General features: G+C 37.1%; 1 protein-coding gene across 2 annotated transcripts in view; it reads right to left on the reverse strand.

The window, feature by feature from the left end:
- The window catches only part of KIF6 (kinesin family member 6), a 389,937-nt gene that overhangs the window by 264,186 nt on the left and 100,212 nt on the right, over positions 1 to 25,539 (reverse strand). For both annotated transcript variants that reach the window (XM_003833335.7, XM_034962039.3), the window contains exon 6: positions 12,850 to 12,979. In XM_003833335.7, coding sequence (XP_003833383.2) covers positions 12,850 to 12,979 — 130 coding nt within the window. The remainder of the gene's footprint in view (positions 1 to 12,849; positions 12,980 to 25,539) is intronic.

A 25,539-nucleotide genomic window follows, 5' to 3' on the forward strand; every position in this document is an offset into this window, starting at 1 on the left:
CAGAGAGCTTTCACGTTTCCTATTAGCCTATGTATATCACTGTGTTAGGCAGTACAGAGACAAGAAGGAAAATAAGACCTGGATGTTGCCCTCAAGGAACTTACAATCTAGTCACGATCTAAAGCCACAATGTGTGAAATGAGAATGAGCATGAAATGAGAAAAGCAAAATGTGCAGTAAAGAAAGTGATCTGTTCTTAGCAATGAACATGCTGATCCTCTAGGTAATATCTGAAAATGCTAGCCATTCCCTCATTCTAGGAGCTCGCCACCCTCTGCCCACCACCTGGTTTCCAGTGCCAAATACTCTCCAGTCACTTTCTCCTTCTCTATCGCTTTTTCCTTTACTCTGCTCTCTTCTTTGCAGTCCCTAAAAATAGGTGTGTCCTAAGCTATGGTGACCATATTTCCTCCCCTTGGAAACTCATCTTCTACAGCTCAAATCCTCATTGCATAGGCTCTGTAGTGTAATAAAAATCACACACCAAAAATCTCAGAATTTGGTGTCAGATAACCTGGTTTCAAGTCCTGGTTCTGTCACTTACTAGTGTTAAAAGCTTACTAGTGTTATAAGCAAATTTACATGAAATAATTTTGATTTTCATGTTTCTAGAATGCCATATTAAGACCTGCTTCATTGCAGGGAGTTATTTTAAATACCAACTGAGTTACTGAGTGCTGAAGTGATCTGGGAAGTGTAAAAGGTCATATTAACGTCGCTGTTGATATTCACTTTATTCAGATGCCTCCTGTGTCCTTATCTCTTACCTTAATTGTTCTGTATAGCAGATTGGAATGTCCAGCAGTTTGACTGATCATTGTCTTTAAAATGCCTTACCAGCATCTTGTACATAATGTTCCCAAAACAACTGTATCTCCTTCCCTCCCTCTGTGTCCCATGGATGGATATCCAACCCATCCTACTCCTGTTGGATTTCTCTCCACTTATCTGTATCTCCCCCAGTAGCCAAATATCCTTTATCTCTCACTTGGGTTACTGTAGTCTCTCCCTTCTAGTCTCAGTATTTACTCTTGTCCCTTCCAATTGTCCTCCATCTCTCAGACAAAGTAGTATTGTTAAAAGGCATATTTGATTAATGCCAATCCTATCTACATCACTGAATTAAACTAGCATGCTCCCTAAGACTAAATATCTCTCTTCCTCTCAACTGGGCCTTATGCAACTGTTTATCAAAATCCTTTTTAAATATGGTACTCTGGCACTTGAATTGAATATATTATTATTTCAAAAGTAGCCTAACCACAGCAGAGGACATTGGATGTATTACTTCCTGGAACCTGGACAATCTAAATCTAGTATTGCCAGTAAATAGCACATCACATGAAGTGTTACTATACCGGATTTGCTCCAGCCCTTACATGCTATGGAATTTCTTTGGGACACACACACACACACACACACACACACACACACACACACACATTAGTTTATTTCATGACTGCATTTGATTAGTTTTTATGTCAACATTACAATCTATTGGATATTGGTCTTTTTGTCAATTTTGTCCTATCTACAAATGAAAATATCTTGTATATTCTCATCCAAACAATGTGTAAGACATGAAGCAGTGGGGCAGACCAACAACATTCCCAGAAGATCACCTCTGCTCTCCACCCGGTTAGGTAACAGTTACAGGTATTTTACAATTGACTTCAATCCAAGTACTTTTATTGCCTTCAATTTCTCTTTATATCCCCAAGGATATTTTGAGAGATAAAAAAAGAATTGATTTGATCTATAAAATTTTAAATGCTATCAGAAAAGTGAATGAAATTAGTTTAAGGTAAAATCAATGCTGACTTTTTCTTAATAGCTTACTGACCATTATTTAATAATCCTTTATCAGTTTCTTTTTTAGGGCTTGTATCAAAAATATTAGCTTGTTATCTTCCATATATGTTTTCTTTTTCGGAAAATGGAGAATAGACTTTCTTTTATGGGGTGAAAATTGAAAAACCTAGGCTCACTGGACTCCTTACAGAGTCATAATATCTGCAGTCTATGGTTAAAGAAAGTTATTTTTCCTCTTTCTTATCTCCAGTGTAGCAAAAACTTTACTTCTCACTGAAGTTCCATTCATCTGAAAGATTACTTCCTACAAAGCCTCTCCATTTCCCTCTTCCTCCCTCCTAGACTTCAAGCTCCTTGAGGACAGGGACTGTGTCTTATGCGTCATTGCCTAGCATAACATAGTAGTGTTAAAAATGTTTGTTAATTTGTTGACTCTTGCTCATTTCTTGTGTTCTGGAATCTCTACAGCATGCTCCATAATTTCTAAAAATCTTCAAATAATTCTGTGACTACATCTGCAAGCTTTTTTAAGTCCATGGAATATAGTTCATTTGAGTCTAAAAATTAGAACTATTTGAAACAGCTAGATTAACTCAAATCTCCCTATCAGTCTTGGGCTTCAGTTATTTGCTGTGCGTGATTCCAGAGCTCTTAATCACTACTCTCTACATCTTCAATTGCCTTTTCTCCTGTCTAGAATGTCCTCTAGCTTGTCACTCAAGTATACCCTTTTCCTACTCCCCAAATAAGCCTACTCAAAATTCATTTATCTTCATGAATTCCCTGGAACTATCCCCAATTGGCATTAGCCATTGTGTTCAGAAAAGACATTTAACATTTGTGCATATAGACAGTCATTAATATCCAAACCCTGGAAGAATCCAAAAAATTGTTGTTCCAAATGGAGTTTTAAATGTTCATTAAAAAATCCATTTGGAACATTGTTTAAATAGTGTTATTGTAATGAACTGTTTGTTCTAGTGCGTAGTGAAGTAGTGGTGTGATCCACTGGGCTACAAATGAGTGTTTGGTGTCCTGCTCATTTTGTGGCAGTGTAAACAGAATGGTGCAGATTGTAAAAAGTGACTCAAAAATGACCCTGTCAGACAATGGTGGCTTCAAAATGTTTATATAGAAGGGGCTTGGAGCAGCAATGTGACTGTGGAGGCAGGGGTTGATGCTGCTTTGTTAGGACACTTTACATAACATCAAATGCCTGGATTGAGGCCTGGAGAGAGGTGCTAAGGCCCCTTCTACTGCCCTTTATTCCTCTCCCTGGCACTGATTCAGCTACCACTCTCAGAAGCTATTTCATATGGTAAAAAACCTCAAATCTCATTGAATAATAATCCTTTTCTATACAGCAGGAGATACCTGTCTGCTGAAAGAGAAATTTGAAAATAAATGGTGATGCATTTTTTTGTGTGGGGTGTGTGTGTGTGTGCGTGTGTGTCCAGCCATTTTTAGTAATGATAAGTCTGATTTGGGAGCAAGAATCAGTAAGTGAAATATAATTTCTTGAGGTTTACATAATATGCTCTTATGGATGTTTGTAAAATTATTTTTTTTCTGCTTTTAGTTAAACTAATGTTTCAATCACTTCAAAAATGATTATAGACAGTTAATGCAGCCTTCAATGATTCAAATAACCTCTGTATATCATATTAAAAATTTTCTAGGGTACCTTGAACGCTTACTTATTTCTTGCCATAACTTATACCTTTTATTCCATTCCTGTGTACCAAAATCTTTTTTTCAATCACTTTGTTATCTTGGAGTAAAATATCTCAACAGGAATTTCCACTAATCTAGAATAGATCAAATAAAGGAAATCTCTTTTCGATTGAACAGGACATTGTAAAGTATATGCCTGAGACTCCTTAAAACAAACCAACTAAGAACAACAATAGCAACCACAGGATCTAGAATTCAGCTTTCCACTTCAGTTCTCCTTGTCTGATAACACTTTCTACACTGATACTCTAATTGATCTGTTCCTCTGCTCACTTGCTCTATCTGAGTTGAAGACTGAAAATGCTAACTTCCATGTGGTTTTCTAAATGTTTTCTGGGTTGGCATCTTGGCCTTTCAGGTTAAACCTCACCCTTAACAAAGAATTACCGAATCCGTTAGCTATTGGTTAAGTGATTCTTTATATAGTTCTTCCCATATTAAATGAATTGAATTAGGAAGCTTGCTATGCCCTTGATGTACTCTAACTCAGCCTGGAAAAGTGAGACCTGACCAAACCTAGTGGTTTAGCACGTGACCCTATAAACACCTACCTTGAACTTTTCTGGAGTTGTTTCAGAACACACTGTCTAGCAACAAAATATTCCTGAGTGGATATTCCTCTACTGGAATTAATGATCCTAAACTTCTCATTTTTCTTTCTGACTTTTCTGTTTATAAGATACCTGGCTTTTAGGAAAGTAGTCAAAATGATTTTCCCCAGTTGCAGGATTCTAGGTCTTTTTCTTATCCAGCATGTTGTCAAAGTAGTTTTGTAAAAGAGAAATAGACTAGACACACCAATTTTATTTAAAATTTAAAAACAAACTTTAGAGCAATCTGGAACATATAATAAGAATGTTCTAATAATTATGATTCACCTTTATGATAAGAATAGGTCTAGTATGTTTTATTGTGTATCCCTCCTAACAAGTCTGGAATCAATTTGATGGATTTTTGACTTTTACATCCTCAAAGATCTATTGGCCGACTCAAAAATTTTGGGAAAACAAAGTCAGAATTAGTGGTTCTGTTGAAGTTTCCTCTGTGGATGTCAGGATTTGGATTACTTCCCTAAGGGTCATTTCTCCAGGATTTGGCAAATTAAAGTCAAACACATTTATATCAAAATCTAAGTCGGCTAAATTGTGGTACATATGGGAAATTGAGAAGGAATTTTGCCTGTATCTTTAATTGGAACTACATTCAATTATCATTCTTACACATCATTCTTGAGCTAGATAGCATCATATCCTCCACCAGCATTAAGGTTTGCTCTCTGAACAATGAAAATTATATAACCCAAAATGTCTGCCCAACCCCCTGCTGTATTTTTCACTTGATTGCAAAAAGAATTATAAGCTAAATTTAGCCATCAAAACAGTAACTTATCATAATTGTCCACTCTGTCCATTTTTCATCTTTTAAATTGAGTTTGAATTTTTTTCTTTTTTCTCTTCCTATTAAAATTCAGCCTTCGCTTAAAAATTTCCAAGTCTGACTATTCACGTAAGTGGAATAAAAATATTATGGGGCTAAAAGAACTAACAATCCTAAGAATTTTAGCAGTTTATTCAAACTGTCTTTTTTATACATACTACATACCTTGGGATTATAGACAAGCTGAAATTACCTTTTACTATCCTGTGTATAAACAACTAAGACACAGGTAATGATAACACACCAAGGAGAATTTAGATATCCATTTGTATGATTTTGTTCTAATGAAAAAAATACATACTGTGAAACTTTATTGGGATAGCACTCAATGCAATCTTCGAGTTTGGACATCAAGATCAGGAACAGACACAAATTTTAGGACAATGTCACTCAGAGTACAGATGCCGAAGAAAGAACTCTAGAAGCACAGATGTTCAGTGGTAGGCATAACAACCTATTTTATTTTCACTTATAGTTGACTTGTATTTTCTGACTAGATGCCCTTAAGTCTCTTTCTTTAGCTTTGGAATTTAGTAACTTCAATAGAGGATGTCTTGGAATTGAGCTCTTCCAATTTTTTCTTTGAGCTCTTCCAATTTTTTCAGTTACGTCCTTTTTATCTGCAGATTCAAGTAATTCCAAGTTTCAGAAAACTTTTCTCTAGTTTTTCTGTTGCCTTTGTTCCCTCCTCTTCTTCAGGATTTCTAACTATGCATAATTGGATGCTCCTTTGTCTCTCTTTCTAGATACACCTTCTCTCATTAATTTTTATATCCTTAGTTATTTTTCAGTCACATTTCTTCCTCTTCTTTTTCCCTCCTCCTCCTCCTTCTCCTATACCTTCTCTTCCTCTTCTTCTTCTTCCTCCTTTCTATTCACTTCTAATGGCACTTTAATCTCTTTCATGGCTTTTTCTCTTTCATTTATTTTCTGAAGTTTTTCAAGTTTGCTTTTCTTTGTCTTGTAACCTTTTTCTTTGGGCTCTTCTATAATATTAAGCTATTTTTTAAAAAACAAAGATTGTCTTTAAATAACATACTTAAGATTATGAAGAACAAGCCCTGTGCTCTCTGATTTAATCAGCCTTCAGATGTATGTTCCTTAGCCCTGACACCTACTCCATATATATAAATAGGTTGTGGGATGTTTTCTTTCTGATAATTTTATCTTTGAACATGACTATCCCTTTCCTAAAGAATAGCCTAGAGGATAGGTGAGGAAATATTCATATTGGGTTTATATCCTGAATACTTTTACATTACATCTGTTATGTCTTTAGCCTCAAGAGCATAAACTTTCCTCAATATTTCACATGAATAGGTCTGGGATGGCTCACAGTTAAGTCCCTTCAATAACAAACTCCCTGAACCCCACTCACCAAAGGCCATCTTCTTTGGCATGAGCCTACATCACTGATCATAAAAATGGCTTGTATTTAAGGTTTCTTCTTTGGATCCACCTTCTATAGTTAGAATGAATATCTATATAACATTCCCAGAGTCTTCCTCCATACTTGCCTGTGTTTCAGATCTCATCACTCTAACCAAAAGATCATTGGATTTGCATTTGAGAATTGTGACCCTTTCTTTAAAGGGAAACTCTATCCTGCCTGAGGTTGGAGGACATATGAGTTGGCTCTCAGCACCCTCTCTCACCATAAGTCAAATTCATAGTATTTGGCAGGTTTTCTCATAGTTTGAGGTTATGGCTATTTCCTTGTTTCACTGAAGATGGCTTTTTTCTCCTCTCTTTCATTTTTTGTTGCTGTTGTTGGTGAATGTCAATAATACTGAATAGAGTAAAAGTGACTTTCATATGCTATGTTTAATTCGAGATGAGAACTTTAAAGATCAGAAGAAACTCTGGGACTAAATTTTACAGCCAAAAGACTATTCTCTTAATAATGCATATGGAGTATATAAATCTTAAAATTCTAATAATAGCTGTTCCATACCACTCATTTATTTTAATCGACGTTTTAGAACAAATCTCATGGTTCATGTAATACCATTAACTCAGGTTAGATCAGAATGCAAACTGTGTTATAACACAGAAGTGCTATTTACAGAACACTGTATATTTCTCATGTATCTCATATATAAAATATAAGAACAAGAAAGAAATGCTTGTCATATAGTAAGTGCTCAAAATTTAAGTTTCTTTTCTTCTATACCTAGTAGGTATGTATAATAGATAAGAAAAGAGGTTAGAATTGTCAATATATCTTTTACTAAGGCTTCTAGCTACTTATCAGGGCCTAATAAGAAGAAAATGCTATTCTTATTTATTTATTTATTGAGGTGGAGTCACACTATGTTACCCAGGCTGGCCTCAAACTCCTGGGCTCAAGCAATCCTCCTGCCTCAGCCTTCTGAGCAGCTAGGATTAAAGGTGAGAGCCACTGCGCCCTGCTAAACATGCTATTCTTACTGTAATAAGATCAAGGCCAAAATGTAGTTTGCCTGTTGTATATTTTGCTCTAACCAGGTTCACAAATTTTATAACAAACTTGCTAATTATATATAACTGACATATCTTTCAAACAAAAATTTGTGAGGATGTGTTAGTCAGTATCCCTTTAATGATTTTGGAGCTAATTGAAACCAAAATCCTCTTGTTTTCCACACACATCCCACAAGGAGATTGGGGCTTAAAGTTGTGTTAACAAACACAATCACACAATAAAGCTACTCCTTCCTTCCTGCCCTATCCTTATGTTATTAGACAACACGTCGAAGAACAGCTGTTCCTATAACTCACATAAACCTATTAACCCCCACTCACACCCTGTCTCCCAATTATTTGCACTTCCACAAGGTCATACAACTTACTCCAAAAGTTTGCTAATGTGCAAAGCCTGAGAGCTTACAAAGCACATCAGCATAACTCAGATAAATCTAGTACAGATGCTCCACGGTTTATGACATGGGGTTATGTTCCCACAAACCCATCATAAATGGAAAATACCATGTTGAAAATGCATTTAATACACCTAACCTACTGAACATCATACCTTAGCCTAGCCTACCTTCAACGTGCGCAGAACACTTATACTAGCCTACAGTTGGGCAAAATCATCTTGCACAAACCCTATTTTATAATGAAGTGTTGAATATCTCATATAATTTATTGAAGACTGTACTGAAAGTGAAAAACAGAATCATTGTATGAGAACTTGAAGTACAGTTTCTACTGCATGCATATCACTTTCGCACCATTTAAAGCTGAAAAATTGTAAGTTGGGGAGTGTCTGTATGTCTTTTATTTCAAGCAAAGAATTAGGTATAAAGACCTCTAATCCCTCTTGGGGAAATTATTTATAAATCCCATAAACTTTGTTGATAGGCTAATTATTTGGAAAGTAACCTCTTTCAAAAGATTTGAAGTATCACACACACACACACAAAATGTTGAAGTCATCTGTGATGTTCTCAGTACTCACTAATAGGCACAGTGTACCATAAAATCACTTTCAATTCTGGGCCTGAGATTGGAGGTCTTATTGCCTGAAATCACCAGGTCTTCCTCTCTCATGAATTCCACAAAACAGTTAATCAATAACTGATGACCTATTAGTTGCCAGGTGCTGAGAGAATAGAGATGAACAAGACGAAAGTCTTGTCTTTAAATAGTTGCCAGCTAAGAACTCCAGGGCCTGTCCAAATGTTATTTAATTCAATTGTTTCTATATCCCTAGAAGGTGGGTATTATTATGCCCATTTTACAGGTTAGAAAGTACAGTTTAGACCAGTTAAGTGACTTGTCCAAGGACACACACTTGGCAAAGGGTGGAGGCAGGGGTAGAAAAGAAGGTCTCCAAAGCTCATGCTCTTCAGCACTACTTGGCAGGGATGGCAGGAGATGGTGAAGAAACCACAGAGTAGAACCAACACTGACTGGAGGAAGTCACCTGACCGTTCACGTGGGAAAGGAAGCCAGGCGGAAAGAAAGCAAGCTGCCCACCCAGGGGACCCCGGACTTTCCCAACGTCGGCACCGAGTGTTCCTTTCTCACCAAAGGTCCCCTGCAAGCAGTTTCACAGCAAATGTTTTATACCAGATATAGCATATTATTGCTCCAGAATCCATCCAGGTCAATAACTACACCAGGTAATACCTATATAAGAAATTATATGCTAGACCACTCGGACACAGTATTCACTTCCTACAGCTGCCAGTACACAGTACAACAAACTGCTGAACAGGATGAAGTTCCAGCCCTCATGGGGTCAACGGATCAATCAGACCTACCCTAACACTTCAAGAGAGAAACAAATAGAAGACATGAACAAAAACAGAAATGCAAATGGCCAATGAAGATATAAAAGTATTTGGTAATCAAAATGCAAATTAAAACAAGATTTCTTTTTTTGTCTACCAAATTGGCAGAATTTTCAAATGTTGTGGTGTTGACAAGGGTGCAGAATATAGACCTGCTTGGTTTTTTTTGCCTCTGGGAGTGGGTTTCAACCAGCTTTCTTAAGGGTAAAGCCCAGACTGCTCCCAAATTTAGCCTGAGCACATTTAAAATGCTACAATGCACATTCCTGGGCTCCACATGGAAGAGATTCTGAATCCATCAACCAGAAATGTAATCCAAGAAACTGCATCATTTAACTATCACAGGGTATTCTAACACAGGTTTTCCTAGGACCATACTTGGGCACAGAGTGCCTATGCCTTCAAGGTAGGGGCAAATGGTCCTATCTATGGCACTATGCATGGCCTGATCATTGAATGCAGGCTGCTTTCTTCAGTTAGATTTGATGACTTGATAGAAATATTTCAGCTATAAGACAAAAAAAGTATCAAGTTATACTTGCGACTGGTGGACTTGGATGCTGGGTCACACACAGTTCAGCTTTTATAATATTTATTCTCTTTGGCCCAGCAGTTCAACTTAAAAAAAAATTTATCCTAGGGACATAATCAAGTTTTATTCAAAACATTGGTAGGATTGCTGAAATTACTTAAGAATTCTGAATAAATAAGAAGAGGCTGAAGCTACTCTTAATAAGTTTTCCTTAAAATGCTGGCTATGGGTAAAGAACATGAAAGGAAAGAGCACTCCACTTTGTGTCCCACATATTCAGACTTTGTTTTGCAAATGTTTTCTGGTTACCAAGGCAACTTCTGGATTCCTCTGTGTAAATGGGAAATTGGGAACTTCGTTTTTTAAAAAAATTATTCGTTTGTTCTTTTTATCCTGGTAAGCTCGTTCTGTGCTGACAAATTGCATTCTGACAGTTAGGTTGTAATCCAAAACATGCTTTTTTAGAAGACTGTGAATAATAAGGAATTTCTAGGGGTTGACAGTTACTCGTCATTTATATTTTTATGCATTTGCTTTCATTGCTTTCAAAGTATAAACTAAGGTGCTAAATATTGGGTATACTTTTAAAATAATTTAGAATATATATATAACATGTCTACAACAATAGAAAGACTTACACTAAGCAGGCTGTCATTATAACATGGTAATTATTATTACCAAAGAAAAGACAAAAGCAAGCACAGAAGCAACCAAAATCTATTAGACTTGGTTTTTTAAATAAATCAGGCTTTACATAGGAAAAATAAACAAATTAAACAAAAATTAATGCACAACCAGCATTATTAGGATTAGCCTTCTTCAGGTTTCAGCTATTTATAATATTAAACACTCACCAGTAAGTAATAGGAAAAGACCTGGAATTCTGGCTGGGCGCGGTGGCTCACACCTGTAATTCCAGCATTTGGGAGGCCGAGGTGGGCAGGCCACTTGAGGCCAGGAGTTCCAGACCAGCCTGGCTAACATGGCGAAACCCTGTCTCTACCAAAAATGCAAAAAAAATAGCCAGGTGTGGTGGCGCATGACTGCAGTCCCAGCTACTTGGCAGGCTGAGGCACAAGAATGGCTTGAACCCGGGAGGTGGAGGTTTCAGTGAGCCATCACACACACCATGGCACTCCAGCTTAGGCAACAGAGTGAGACTGTCTCAAAAAATAAAAAATTAAAAAGAAAAATTTAAAAAAAGACTTGGAATTTCGTAAGGTGGTAAGACAGGTAAGTTTCACAAAGGAAGTTCCTTAAAACTTTGCAAAACCCCAGCCTGAAACCATGTAGTTAAAGTTCATGCATAACTTTGAAAGAGCAAATGGCCAAGCTTTTAAGCTACTGGAGATCATGGTGGAACAGGTTAAGGGCCTTTCCATAACCCACTGAAGGTGAGGGAAAGTAATTGGCAAGGATGAGGCCTGTACTTCTCTAGGGATGGATCGCCTCTGAAAGAAAGTCAGTTAGCACTGAGGCGGCAACAGGCTCCTCTACTTGTTTTCCTTATAGAAGTTTATGAATCTATCTTTTCTCTTTTTCATAAGCATTGGTGGATAGGACCCATTTCTATTCTGTATCTCCTCGTTTGCTGTTTATTAAACTATATATGGAGGAACAGGATTTAGTGGAGCATGCTAAATCCTTTGTCATCATACGCCCGAATTCTTACTCAACCTTTATTCCTTAATCTTCGATTATTATGACAAATAAGAGCATCACAAATGATCAAATGGGCAAAATATTGGAGTACTGAGCACAAATACAAATTTGTAAAGCAAAACAAAATATTCTGAGATTTAAAACTATGTGAATGTTGTTTCAAATAAAAATAACAATTTAAGCGACCTTAAATCCATATATATGGCACATAAACTCAACCTATATAAGTTAGCTAGTCTATTGAAAAGTATTGATGCAAAACTGGTAAACAACTGTGACAAAAACAAAAACTAAGGGCCCAAAATAATAACAGATATCAATATGATGCTTTCACTGTCTGAATTTGGTTTGCATTGGTCTATCTTGCGTCTAAGGCAGGGCATTCTAGAGGGCAGATATGGGGCTGAATAAAAGGTCCCTTGACGGAGATTTTTCTTGGACTACTTACGCTTTCAGCTTACTATTCCTACCTAATACTTGTTATCAGAGACAAGGTAAAATACAGAACTCTGGAAGGGTGGTTTAAAAAGAAAATGCCAGTGAAAACAGTAAGCTGTTCATTTGGGGAACTGTTCCCACACCACCACCACCACCACCACCACCATCCCATTCCCTTCACCACAGTGTAGCTGGATGAGAGCTTCATAACCCTCCATCTGCAATCAGAAACCAGTTACAGTTTGGGCCCCTGACCAAGCTGGGTCAATCCTAGCTCCTGTATAGAATTCTCAGATAAAATAGGAACTCAGTTAAATTTGAATGTCAGATTAACAATGAATAATTTTAAATATAAGCATGTTCCAACTATTGCACTGAGATATACACACTATAGTGGTGTTACCAGATACGCCAACAATAGCTGCAAATGCATAGAATACTCCCTATGTTCAATGCGTTGTTCTAAGTACTTTATACCTATTAACCCACTAACTAAATGAAAACATATGGATATGTAAACACATGCCAACATATGGATGATTTCAGGTTAGGAAAAATGGACTGAGTATTTTTAAATTTTAGAAAATATGCAAAACTTCCTACAATTAAGACATGTAATACATTGTCATTAATGTACAAACCAATTTGTATACAACTTAGAATATAAAAATAAAAACTTAAAGGTAGATACACTAAAGTAGAAAAAGCAGTGGATTGAGAATCCAGGGGTCTAGATTTCTGTTCCTGCTCATTAGCTAGCTGGGTGACCTTGGGAAAGTCTCCTCACTTATCTAGATCTGGGCTTCTTTATCTGCATGTGAGGTTTGGACGAGATTATTTTTAAGGTCATTGTTGGCCCTAAACTTCTATTATATCTTTTTTTTTTTCTGCCTTGGCTTCAGATACTGTATCTTATAATGTTGAAGTAACAGCTTGCAGAGAGAAGTTTATTACCTCTGCAATCATTCGGTTGGTGTCTCCTAAAAAAAGCAAATTCAGAGCTTCTTCCTCTGTGGTTGCCTGATGGAGAGTCAAGTTTTTCAGGTGAATGTTCTGATCAGGATCCTCCAGTATTGTCACTTTCCTAAGCAAATGGGAAGCAAGAAAACAAGGTACTGCTGAGAATGAAAAGAACTTGAAGTCTTCCCTACAGGCTTTTAAAAAGCTGTATAGTATGACGTCTTGAACTTATAAAAGCAAATAACACACAAGATACCAGACAGCACTGGATTAGAATCGAACACTGACATTCCCTTCACAGTACTATCAAATAGCTTTGAGACTGAAAAATATATTACAAGCTCCTGATTTAAAGCCACCTGTCATTGTAATAATCAGATCGCTAAATCATCTTAGAATGCATATTCTTTCTGAATTAAAAATACAAACAGATAATAATTTTCTACCTGCATATCAGCAAACTAGGCCATATTTTTTCTGTGTCATGATTCAGTTTCTTACATAGGCAGTGAACTCATTCCTTTGTTCAATTTCATATCACTTTCAATTTACATGACATTTCAAACTGGTTCACTTACCAACTTAAACGTGATGAAAATTGAGGCATCTGTCATCCTTCTAGGAGTTATTCCCCTATTGAGTTTTCTCATCAAGGTGAATAAAAAATTTTCAAGTCTTATAATAAAGATTTAGCTTGCCATTATTATTTTAATGCCTTTCAAATCCGTTTCTTGATCCTTTTTCATTTACAACATACCTTTCCTTCCATTACATCCTTTTAGTCAGAGCCTTAGATCTGGAATTACATTCCTCTATTACAACTACCTTAATGGGCATCCTGATGCCAACACCGTTTCCTCCCAGGTGAATCCTAACCCTGTTTCCAGAGTTGGCTTGTCAATACTCTCCCTAAAGTCCTTTCGGGACTTTCTGCAATGGAACAAAATTTGGCTAAACTCCTCATACTCTGCTTCACAGGCCTACAGATTTTAGTCATAAAGTTACTAAAGAGAGTTCCTTTCTACCTCTTAAATTTTGCCTTCTTGATTTTCTTAAGAATTGTTAAGGAAAGGAAATCTTATTATTTACAAGTATTGCCAAAGAGTATCTCAGGTATCTTCACTCGTTTAAAACATTTGGAATTGTTGACACTAAGTAAATGTTGGCATCACCCAGCACTACTTTTCCTTTAAAAGAAAAACTAGCAGATGGACATGTGTAATTTTCTTTTTTATAAAAACTTATTAAGAATATCTTAAAAATGAAGATTTTGCAAGTATCATAATTTTTTTCATCTTTCCCTTTTGTAAGAAAGTTATCTGGACTTTCATACGTAATTTGTGAGCACTTAAAATCCTAATGGCAGGAAGAAAATGTAGCTCTACCAGCACATCTGTGACCAATATGTCACTAATAATGTCCTCCTTTGCCAAGTTTTAGACTCTTTTTTGATTCCTTCAACAATACCAGCAAAAATGGAAAAAGATCTTTTCTCTTAATGAAAACAAGTATAATTTATTTATTTTTCAACAAGACTCTTAAGTGAGCTTATTAAAAATGCTTGGAAAAGAGAAAGGCATTTGAATTGAATTGAATTGAAATGGATGAGTTGTATTCTATTTTTAAAAACTCCCTTTATTCCTTAAACTTTATTTCCACCCTGATTTTTCTGAAGTGCTCAAGAAGGTTTGGCTAAATTAAATCCCTAGAGACACGGAAGTAATGATTCTTCCTAAACCAACAGATTCTGGGGCTTATAGGTGAGAGAAGTTAAGTAATATTGGAAGATAAAGTAACAAAATAAATAATGAGATGGTATATTAAAAGTGAGAAAAGGGCTAGGTGCAGTGGCTCAAGCTTGTAATCCCAGCACTTTGGACACTGAGGTGGGAGGATGGCTTGAGCCCAGGCATTCAAGGCTGCAGTGAGCTATGATTGTACCACTGTCCTCCAGTCTGGGAGACAGAGCGAGGCCTTTTCTAAAAAAAAAAAAAAATAAATACATAAAATAAAAAGAGAGAGAGAGAAAAGAAGAGAGTTCTGCCTTTGTCAGCATGAAGTCAAAAACGAATTATCTAACTCTAAGGCAAAGTCACCTATGATACACTTTGAAAGACCAAGACAGATACAATACTATTCTTGTGCAAGTTTGGAAAAGGGAGAGATGGGGTAGCAGCAAACAATTCAAAGGTGGTGCATACACTCATTGGGCACTAAATGTACGTCAGGCACTTGCCTTATTTCATTTAATCCAGGTGTTCCCAAAAGGAACTATCTGTGGATACACACACCCACCCCCACCCACCCCACTCTCCCCAGACCCCCATACACAGCACTGCTGCTTAGGTCCCATCCTAAGAGATTCTGATTTGATTGGTCCAGGGTATGGTCTGGGTATTAGAATTTGTAAAAGTCCCAGGTGATTCTAGTGTGCAGCCAAGGGTGAGAGCCACTGACTTCATTTTTAATATCCCTTCTAGTAGACACGTGGAGAGGAGGTTTCTGATTTTTTATCTTTACTTTCCATCCTGTTCCACTTCATGCCCAAAGGGTAAAATTACTAATTTTCTTGGTTGTAAAACACCTGAAGACACTAATGAGTCATATCTACTAATAGGTAAGGTCACTGAAAATTTTAAAAAGAGTGTCTTTCCAGGGCAAGTTTCTTTTCTACCTTCCTGACCATGCAGTTGGTGGGTATACTAAGCCACACAACATTAACCACACAATAACTAATGCTCAACTGGGGATTATGGGTCTCCCTAAACATCCATAGGGTTTATATCATTACTGAATCAAAAAATGTAAGTAATAGTAAGGACACCTAATACCTATATCTCTCACCATTACTTCACTGAAACAGGAAATGCAGAGAACAAGCAAGTATGGAATTCTAAGCATGCTCATTTATTAGATAACCTTATATGGGTCACTGATTTATGATTATATTTATATAGAATAATTACATGCAGAAGGTAAAAAGTGTTAAATGTCATCAGTGATATTTGGCTAAGCTACTTTTTTCTTCTAAATCACCCAGAGCCTTTGATCTCCAATGTAGCTACTTCAGAACTATTACACTTCTACATTTACTTCCAGGTGCTTGTCCAGCTTTGTCACAAAATACACTTTGTACATGCCCTTGGCGTTTCTTCATAGAACTCTCGGCTATCTTTTGTAACCCATCCCTATGCGTTAATATCATGTGTTCCTCACTTTTTTCTGATTTCTTGACCATGGAGGTTTTGAAAAGTAAATACAAAGGCAGGTTAGAGTTTTCTTTCATGGGCTTCCCCCTGCTTAGGGCTCATTTGTGGGCACGCTATAAAAGGGTCCACTTCTCGCATCCTTCTGGAATCTTTGAAACACAATCTTCCCTCACCAATCAGGGTCTCTTCTTGCCAGTTTTCAGATTCTTTTCTGATTTCTGCCCAATCCCTTGGGCATGATGCTTTGGACTTTCCCATATTGCCCTGCCTGCCCCCCAGTGAAAATCCTTTTTGCACCAAGTCTTGCAGCCAGTGCGTCAGCCCCACCTATGTTCATGCCTTTGCTCATAGAAGCCCAGCCTGAGCCATGCCCTGGGCACTACGTCTATTGCCTGGGAGAGGTAGTTGCAGAATGAGAGTGTTTTAAATTCTACTGCCAGTGAAATGGTTTTTCAAAGTTGAAGGAAATAAGGACCATTACAAAAAGTTTCTCATCAAGTTCCTTCCTTTCCTGGCCCTTTCTTTCCCTCTGTCCCTCACAAATCAATAGCTATTTCCTGAATCCTTAATCTACCACTTGGTTCTGACTGTAATTTTTATGGGCTTGAAAGAGGGCTTTATTAGAGTTTCTTAAATAAACATTCTAATTCCAAGATGGAAACCCCCAAACTATTTATTTGATTTTTTTTAACAGGCCTGTGAACAGCTTTCCCTACAAAATGTTTCTAAAATATTTAGATTTCAAGAAAAGTCACTGATAGCCTTAACTTGGATACCTAAGTGGAAAAGTTCTGCTAAGTGTACTCAGCCTGCTTAATGATGGGGAAGAAGCAAGCTTTGTGTTTTCTCTGTAAACAGAGAATCTTTTCCATTTGGCTAAGTAGTTGGAATTTGTAGGCTCTTTTTAACTGACTGAAACACATATAAAGAGCAATAGGCAGGCTCTTGTTCTCAATAATGGAAGCTATCAATGAAAGAATCCTCCCCACCCCACACCCTACCTCCACACATTTCAGTACCATCAACTTGCTGAAAAGGAACTTCCCAGGCATTACTGCAAGGAACATGGTTTCTAACGTTCATGTTATATATAAGTGTTGCCATGGTGATTTCTATTTTTTATCTATTTGCAAATATCCCTTATGATGGTATAGGTCATGCACTACACAATGGCGCCATGTCTGATGGGGTGCTATTCACATCATGAGTTTGTATAGTTATCATGACAAGTGTCTGTCATAAGGCAATGAAGAGCCTCCTAACAAAATCAGCATACTGCAACAATTTTCCAATAGATGGCAGGGGTGCCTTTTAATAAGTGACATAAAGGTGACTTGAGGTCATACAGACTAGAGGCCACTCCGTCTAGACACCCTGACCTAGAGCAATGTCAAGAGCAGGTGGGCCTCATGACAATGGGTGGGGGTGCACCAGGCTCTTCTAAATAACTAGATATGTTTCACATGTTGTAAACACAAGTCACTTAAATAAAGAGAACATTCACTTGTTTGTCAGTTCTCAATATCCTTTTTGTTTCTCCCCAACACATTTTCTCAGAAGCTCTTTATGGTGAAGGTTTAGGGAAAAGCAGAGATGTAAAGTTTTAGGAAAAGTATGTAAGGTGACCCCTCCTTTCTGCATTTAAACAATTTCAAAGGTAGATTTTCTTAGATTGATTACAACTTTCTAAAAGGTTTCTTTGGTTATAAAATATAAATACTTGAAATATGTTTCTTGGGAAAGTTTCATGAACCTGCAATACATTTTTGTGTTAGTGTTGACCTAGACAAAATGGGCTAAAAGCAATGGACGTTTTGTCCATTACTGAGATATTTCAAAAGCTCTTTCTAGTAGCTTGAAAACCGTATCTTTTCTTTGTAGTTTTATCTAACATCATATCTTTTCACTGACAATGAAGAATATAGCTGATCACATGACATTCGTAAACTAAAAATAAAATCCTAAGCCCCTCAACCAACTGAATGGACCCCCTCTTGGCCACGGGGACCCCAGAAAACCTGACAAGCTGAATTCCCAGCCATGATAGGAAAGAAGGTTGGACACGCTTCGTTATGTGCCCTCCCTTTTGGAGTTTCGGCACAACTGACTAGCATTAATGTTGAAACAGAGATCATAAGACTCACAGAACAAACTTTTTGTGGCAATAAGACACCAAATTATAAACAAGACCCAAGGCCATGCCAGACTAGTGTTAAGTCACACCCTACAAATCACAAAATCTAATTAAAGGTTTTTAAAAATTAATCCAATATAATGTGGCTTGTTTTCCAACCTGACTGTGATGTAGCATCACAGCACAGATAACAGACGTCCCCAGTCTCAACTTAAGCATTCCTTTGTACTGACTTCAAGTCATTAGACAAAGCTTAACTCTTTCAACCAATTGCCAACAAAAGAATCCCTAAAACCCAACTCTGAACTTCTAAGTCCCTCCTTTGAGACGGTCTACCTTTTCAAACTGAACCAATGTATGCCTTTCATGTGTTGATTTATGATTTTATAATTCCTGTCTTTCTGAAATGCACAAAACCAATCTGTAACCAGATTGCTCAAAATAAACCTCTTTTTATTTTATTCTTATTGGCTCAAAATAAATCTCTTTAAAATATTTTACAGAGTTTCCTTTTTCTGTTAACACGTTTTAGAAACTAAGTTAGTTAATATAATCTGCAACCTACAACACCAAGTTCTAACTTTTATGAAAGTGAAAACACTAACAAATAAAATACTTTATCAGAAGAAGTCCAAACTCAGCACTGCAAAATATTCTGAGTAATTCTTGTGATAAATTTTCCTTTTTCTATCCATATGAATTTCTTTTATTTCAAACTGGCAAATATCTCCTCTAAATATTATCATTTTTATTTCTAATTTACCTTTATTGCTAAATAATAATGTTAATAGACTTGGACTCTTGTAAGTCTGAATTCCCAAAGATCTTAACCAACCTCCTAAGGTTATCCTGCTAACATAAGCCTGCCATTTCAGAAGTGCTGGCAATCTGTATATGATTTATTCCCTGTCTGAAGAGGAACAGAATTGAAATAACCAAAGGATAAAGTCATTTAATGTAATGTAACCAACAGGGCTCAAGGATGCATAGCGACAATGAGGAACCAGCTGCACACTCTCCAGAAGTGTCTGCTGCTTACTGTGCTCGTATGCTTCAATATGCCATGAAAATGAACGTCACCAAAGGGACTCAGGACATAACTGGAAGCTGCTGGCCACTGCTATGGACATGTGAAGCCCAAACAAGAATGATCTATGATCAGCAAAGATAGAACCATACTAGGTGTAATTAATGTGTAGGAGAACCAACGCTTTCTCAGGGGTGATTGCGCTCATTTATTTATTAGTCACTATAATTTAATCATTTCACTAAGATTTAGCATAAATATGAAACATTATGTTATTTCCATTGTCTTTTTTCAAAATAATACCCAAATATAATAAAGTTTTAGATTGCTAATAACTTGATAAGAATATCTTTCTGTATTATGTTAATCTAACCAAACTATTCCATGCCCTAACAATATCACTTCACGACCACCAATGGCGCCCAAATCTAATGTATTGAAACATGGTTTATCATACACTTATCTATTGCCCGCCAGACATCATCATTTGCATGCTTTTCCAAAAGTGAATATTTTAGATAATCAAAAAACTCTGCTTGTTACACTAGTATTCCTTGCTAATTTCTAAAAACATTCAGCCATATCACGTTCCTTCTGATGCTCCAGGCTTACAAATAACCCACCACTTAATGAAATGTCTTGTTTGGCCTAATTCCATATAGTAATTATACAGCCGTACACTAAAATTTGTTTTCTTTAGAGCTACCAACTTTTTTTCAAAGGAAATTTTCTCCCATTTTTACTAATACTTGCTTTCTTATTCAGATTTTATAGTGGTAGTACCACAAATTATGTACTCAAGTTTTCCACATTTGGGAAACCTATAAGAATAGATACATCTAGAGGCAATGGATTTGTAATTCTGGAAAACCATAGCATTTCCTCTGCCAGGTAAATAGCTTTATACACCTCTTAGTTTATGATATTACATTTTAAAAGTTCTGAATTTATTTACTTTTATTTTCATTTTAACATTCAGTTTATTATTTTTCCAACTATAAGCATAATACATGCTTCTTGTGAAAAAGTATGAAAGTAGAAAGAACCAAGAAAGCAGAGCCTCATTACAAGGACAATGTGGTATGTTAATATATTGCCTTAATTTTCTTACACACACTTTGCAGATTTGTCATAAAATTATAAATGTATGCCTGTTACTCTCTTTTGATCACCCCTTAACAACATTCTATTTATTTATTTATTTATTTTGAGGCAGAGTCTTCCACTGTTGCCCAGGCTGAAGTGCAGTGGCATGATCTTGGCTCACTGCAACCTCCACCTCCTGGGTTCAAGCGATTCTCCTGCCTCAGCCTCCCGAGTAGCTGAGATTACAGGTGCTCACCATTGCACCCAGCTAATTTTTATATTTTTAGTAGAGACAGGGTTTTGCCATGTTAGCCAGGCTGGTCTTGAACTCTTGACCTTAGGTGATTTGCCCACCCTGGCCGCCCAAAGTGCTGGGATTACAGGTGTGAGCCACCGCACCCAGCCTACAACATTTTTTTAATAGTTACACAATATTTTAGGGTTAGGATGTATTAATGAAATATTTTAACCATTCTTTTATGAGAATTTGTTGTTTCCAATTTAAAGCTGTTTTAAATAACACCGTAAGATAGAGATACACACACACACACACACACATACACATATATCTTTAACTGTATCAATATATATCTGTTCCTGAAGCTTTTGAAATAATTCATATTTTCTCCTTAGGGATGATTTCTGGGGGTGACATTACAAGATCAAAAGTTATGAACAGCTTTAAGGCTCTCATCATACCTGGGAAGCCTATAGCAACCTCTGTGGAATGGACAAACCTGGGCTGAGATCCTGGCCTCCCGCCATGTGCTAGCGGTAAGTCTTTGGCATCTTAGGAACTCTCGTTGCATCTCTGTCTCCTCTATAAACTGAGGACAATATCACCTCTACAGTGGACTGTTGAGAAAAAAATCATGTATTTAAGTTCCTTGTTCATCGCTGTGCCCCAGGCCTAAAAGGACACCTGTTTATGTTTGATGCACAATAATACATTGGATGAATGCACAAATGTGCTTAGTAGTGTATGTTGCACATTAAAATCCAATAAATAGCATCTTCCTTGAAGGTAGGCAGTAAAATGCTTTCCAAAAATGTTATACTGATTTACATTCCTACTGTATGAGAGGGACTGTTTCACTATTATTTTAATAACACCGAACATTAGTTTTTAAATTTTTGCTAATATTTTAGGTTAAAATGTTCTGTTTAATTTACATTCTTTGAATGGTTAATGAAATTGAACCTATTTCGGCCAGGCGTGGTGGCTCATGCCTGTAATCCAAGCTCTTTGGGAGGCTGAGGTGAGTGGATCACCTGAGGTCAGGAGTTCAAGACCAGCCTGGCCAACATGGTGAAACCCCATCTCTATTAAAAATTCCAAAAATTAGACGGGTGGGGCGGCGGGCACCTGTAATCCCAGCTACTCAGGAGGCTGAGGCAGGAGAATGGCTTGAACCCAGGAGGCGGAGGTTGCAGTGAGCCAAGATCACACCACTGCACTCCAGCCTGGGCAACAAAAGCGAAAATCCAGCTCAAAAAAAAAAAAGAAACAAAGAAATTGAACCTATTTCCAACTGTTTTTTAACCGTTATATTGTTTTGTCTTTTGTCTACTTATTTGGGGTACTTAAATGTATGAGCTCTTTATATATAAAATATTTTGTTTCTTATATTTATTAGGCAAATTTTATATGTGCTTGCTTTTTAACTTTGATGTATTAGAAATTTTGTTTGTTTTAACATATAAAAGTTTAAATTCTTATAATGTATCAATCTTTTCTTTTATTTCTGTAGTTTTTAAGCTTAAAGTCCTTCCAAATCAACAGAGTATATAAAAATTGACTTTTCTTGTACTCTTTTGGGATATGAGTGGATGGAATGAAATAAGGTCTCTAAATGGATTTTTCCTCTCCATCAATGATTGTGTGGCTCATGATGCAGTTTGCCTGTATGGGATCTGTCCTCCCCTTCTCCCTAACTATTAGGCTTTGATTTTGTTCAGGGAATTATTTAAAGACACTAGACTTTCCCAGACTCTCTTGCAACTAAGGCTGCCCATATCACAAAATTCTGGTCAGTGACAAATAAGTGAAAGTCATTGGATGGAGCTTCCTGGACATGAGCAGCCTCAGGCAGCAGGTGCCTGTTTCCTTCCAGAAATGTGCACGAGATGCTGGAGGTGAGGCAGCCATTTTGCATGATGACTAAAGCTGCCCACTAAGAATGGCTGTGCAGAATGATGGAAGGAAGCCCTGAAGGCATCCTGGAGCTTCCACAGCAGCCCTCCCTGCCTATTTTTAGAATCTTTAAGGTGCGGTGGTGTGGGAGAGGTGAGGCTTGGGGTGTGGCAAGGAACAGACTATTTGGTTAAGCCATTGTAAGTTAGGCTGCTATTACCTGAAGTTGTTAATTTACTAACACAAATGTCCAATACTGTTGACTGAAGAATTCTTCCCTCTACCTACATTAAATGATTACATTGTATAGAATATGATTCTGATTTAATCTGTTTGCTTTTCTTCATCTGTTTAATTTAGAAGTAGTATAACATGATTTCATTATTAGAACTTTTACTTAATTTGAATAGATAGTGTCATTAATTTTCTCTCACTTCTCTACTTTTTGAAACTTTTGTTCTTCTTGGTTGTCTATCCTTTCAGATAAACTTTGGAATCATATATATGTGTTTTAAAGCCTCTGTGATTTTGTTTGGAATTTCATTGAACCTACTCATTAATATGAGAACACCCCTTTAAGGTATTCCTATTGCACACTCAGAAACAGATTAATAACTATCTATTTTCAAGTTTTCTTTTACTTTCACAGAAAAATGTACTATCTTGTTCACAAAGTTCTCGAACAGTTCCTGAGCATTTTACCTTCTTTTGCTATTGTAAAAGAGATCTATTTAGCCATTATTTTTCTAAATGGATTATTCCTAGGGCTTGCTTCTTAGATCGAGTTAGACAAATACTAATAGATAATAGCTGGCCAGTTGGTCTGAATACCATCAATCTTATCTCTGTTTCATAATAACTAACTTTCATTTTGTAGAACATCTTCAACTACCTTAGAATTCAATGTAAAAACACAAAGCCAATTACAATTAACTGTGGAATCATACATAGGCTAACTGCTATGGAAGTTCCAGAGCAGGGAGATTAATATACTGCTTGTGACCTTCATCACCTGGCCCAGATAACTCCTCCAGCCATCTGACGTAATCTCTTCACTTCCCTCACCTAGACTTCATTCTAAAGGCTCTTCCCATGTGTCCCCTCTCTCAGGCCAGCTCAGCTCTGCTCCCACCTCAGCAGCACTGTCAGCTCTTGGCTCAGTCAGAACTTGCCATACGTCAGTAAAATTAGGAAACCATTGAGGGTTATGGGAGCAGAGACGGGGGTGTTAAAAGGGGCCTGAGTAGGTAGTGACAGGAAACAACTGGCTGAAGTGGGCTCCTTTTATGAGATGACTGCAGCTCTAAATCATGTGTATGCTCTTTTCACATGTACATACATTATTAGTGGGATAGTCGAGTGTGGTGCAGAAGCCTCTTCAGGTGTTTCATGTGTATACCCCATTTTCCAACTAAATGGTAAGTTAATTGAAGAGACGAATACAGATTAAATTCTTTATAATGCACTCAAAAGAGCTAATTGAGATTCTTGCAATATGGTAAATTGTTGGTATACATGGCATTAACACTCTCAAAAGGTTGTAATAATTTTTTTCTCTATCAGTTGAGCTATAATAGATGTGTTTCTAAACCCTGTACATTTTTCTAAAGAACAGAATAAAGTGATCAAGCAAGCTTAGAATCATTCAAAGCTGTTTGAAATAATCCTAAGGTTTTGCTTCATATACTGAAAATTGAGAATAGATTCTGAAAATGATGTACTATCAGAATAAATCAATTCATAACGCAATCGTGGAGACTAACAGGACAATATGTCAAAGCAAGACAAATCCATACTAATACACAGTTTAGAATGTGTATTTCACCTCTTAATGGCTGCAGAAAGTGTATGCATTTGTTTATACACAAAGCACAAGGAAAATGGAATAGATTGAGGTGACAGTGTTTTTCCTGTCATTAATTCATGTCACTAAAAGCTCTAAATATCACAGATATATTTCTATATTCCAGATATACGAGTGAAAACACTGAAACTCTTTCTTCCCATCCTTCCACGCATCACTTATTAGGCAATGGTTGGTGAAAGCTAACATTTCTATTATATGGACTAAATGTTTGTGTCCCCTCCAAATTCATATGTTGAAGCCCTAACTTCCAATGTGATGATATTTAGAGATGGAGCTTTTGGGAGGTAATTCGGTTTAAATGGGGACATGAGGGTGGGGTCCCAATCCCATGATGGTATTAGTATCCTTATAACAAGAGCTCTCTCTCTCTTTCTCGCTCCACCAGGCAAGAAGGCAACAGTCTGCAAGCCAGGAAGAGAGCCCTCACCAGACACCAAATCTGCCAGTACCTTGATCTTGGACTTCCCAGCCTCCAGAACTGTGAGAAGTAAGTGTCTGTTGTTTAAGCTACCCATTCTATGGTATTTTGTTATGGCAACCCAAGCTGATTAAGACAACCTCCTAATTGTCTAAGACATTTCTGATACTGAGAACAATCTCCTTCAATTGGCTACTGAGAGTAGAGGAAGCCAGCTTTCTCCCTTGTTATTACTCTAGTAGGTTGGGCTAGGCTTCGTGTGGAATTATGTCATTTTCGGGCTATGGGGGCTTTCTATTCCTTCATCATGATTACTGACAGTGTTTCAGTTCTCAATGTACACAGTCCCTGGCCAAGACATAGAGTAGGACTTAACATCACTGGTCACTGGTTACTCATATCATCCTACAGGAAAGCACCCCCAACTCCTCAAGAGGCGGCCATTCCAGCTGTGTCAGTAATTAACTCAGTTTAAGAAAAGACTGGAGTTAGCTTTAACTTTGAGATCTATGCTTATAGGCCTAGGAGTCCCCTCAAATCCCCATAGGAGACAGAAAAAAATAACACAAATGAAACATGTAATGCAAAAGGTAGTAGTAAGGACTGAAGGATGCATGCCTCATCTAAAAGCACGAAGTAAAAAATTCTTAAACACAAAATGTGTAGGCCAAACAAAACAGGTTTAGGGCTGACACAAGGAGGGTCCAAAGTGTATGGGGGAGAACTGGCTTCCAAAAGGACAGAGTTCCTGAGACTAGAGGAAAGTAGGTAAGTGAGAAAAAGGGTGAGACGCAGGAAGCTGAGGAAAT

This window comes from Pan paniscus, chromosome 5, assembly GCF_029289425.2.
Source record: "Pan paniscus chromosome 5, NHGRI_mPanPan1-v2.0_pri, whole genome shotgun sequence".
Taxonomy (NCBI): domain Eukaryota; kingdom Metazoa; phylum Chordata; class Mammalia; order Primates; family Hominidae; genus Pan; species Pan paniscus.